Source organism: Polyodon spathula, chromosome 9 (genome assembly GCF_017654505.1).
Source record: "Polyodon spathula isolate WHYD16114869_AA chromosome 9, ASM1765450v1, whole genome shotgun sequence".
NCBI classification, from domain to species: domain Eukaryota; kingdom Metazoa; phylum Chordata; class Actinopteri; order Acipenseriformes; family Polyodontidae; genus Polyodon; species Polyodon spathula.
The window spans coordinates 24,747,391-24,748,642 of record NC_054542.1 but is presented as its reverse complement, the minus strand read 5'-3'; the positions used below and the strand labels follow the sequence as shown (position 1 = coordinate 24,748,642).

The window sequence follows — 1,252 nt, the reverse complement described above, 5'->3', positions numbered from 1 at the left end:
TCAAATTTTCTTGCTGGTGGAGACCATAAATGTAACGCCTAAAAGGCATGTTTGGTGTACTGGCCAAAGGATTAATAGAATTTTCATACAACTTTGCTTATTTGCTTTGAAATAAGCACACATGCATTCAACTCTTGTGAATTAAGATACCTATATAAATTGGTGTAGTGGCCTAATGTAACTTTTTATCTTTAAATTGCAGTTTCCATCTCCTCCCTTTTTCCCTCTCCAAGATGGTATCTGCTGGCCTTCAGTTGCTGGGAATCTCCCTGGCTATGATAGGTTGGGTGGGGGCCATCGTGACCTGTGCCCTGCCCATGTGGAGAGTCACTGCCTTCATTGGGAACAACATTGTAGTGGCCCAGACCATCTGGGAAGGCCTGTGGATGAACTGTATTGTCCAGAGCACTGGTCAGATGCAATGCAAGGTGTACGATTCGTTGCTGGCCCTCTCTCAAGACCTGCAAGCCGCCAGGGCACTCACGGTCATCTCTATCCTGCTGGCTGTACTGGCACTGTTGGTTAGCATAGTGGGTGCCAAGTGTACCAACTGTGTGGAGGAGGAGTCTGTGAAAGCCCGTGTCAGCCAGGTGTCTGGGGTGGTGTTCCTTGTTGCCGGGGTGCTTTACCTCATCCCAGTCTGTTGGTCAGCCAATAGTGTCATCCGGGACTTCTACAACCCCCTGGTCACAGAGGCACAGAAGCGTGAGTTGGGGGCTTCCATGTATATTGGCTGGGGGTCCTCTGCCTTGCTGCTGCTGGGGGGCGCTCTGCTGTGCTGCTCCTGCCCAAAGAAGAATGTGAACTACTCTGTCCGCTACACTGCTGCTAGCTCTCATCCTCGCACGGATGTCCCAAGCAAAAATTATGTGTGAACTTTGGATTTCTAGGAATTTTTTTTTTTTTTTGGTTGGAGTTTTGTTACTGGGTTTGGGCACTGAAATGCTGTTTTGTGGGGATTAAGATCCTTTGTATCTAAAGGGGTTGCATTGTGTTCTAATCTAGGTGGATTTTAATAATTGATACAAAACCAGTTTTTAATATTTAACTGTAGTGTAATGTGCCTCCCTAAAAATTTCTTGCATTTAAATAAAGCACTTTATTACAACAAAGGACTGTTTACATTTCTTGGTATATAATGCATCAGCTAAAAGATGCATCAACTTTGTCCCATCTGGGTTCATTTTGCTCTGTTTGTTTCCCACAACTCCAGATTCTCTCCTCTCCATAATTGTACTCTACTGAACTTAAC

The 1,252-nt window shown here is 45.2% G+C and overlaps 1 protein-coding gene across 1 annotated transcript; it reads left to right on the top strand.

The window, feature by feature from the left end:
• Positions 1-230: 230 nt before the first annotated feature.
• LOC121321139 (claudin-4-like) lies at positions 231-875 on the top strand. Its single transcript, XM_041260033.1, has one exon. The coding sequence runs from the start codon at positions 234-236 to the stop codon at positions 873-875; it is 642 nt and encodes a 213-aa protein (XP_041115967.1). The 5' UTR covers positions 231-233.
• The last annotated feature ends 377 nt before the right edge of the window (positions 876-1,252 follow it).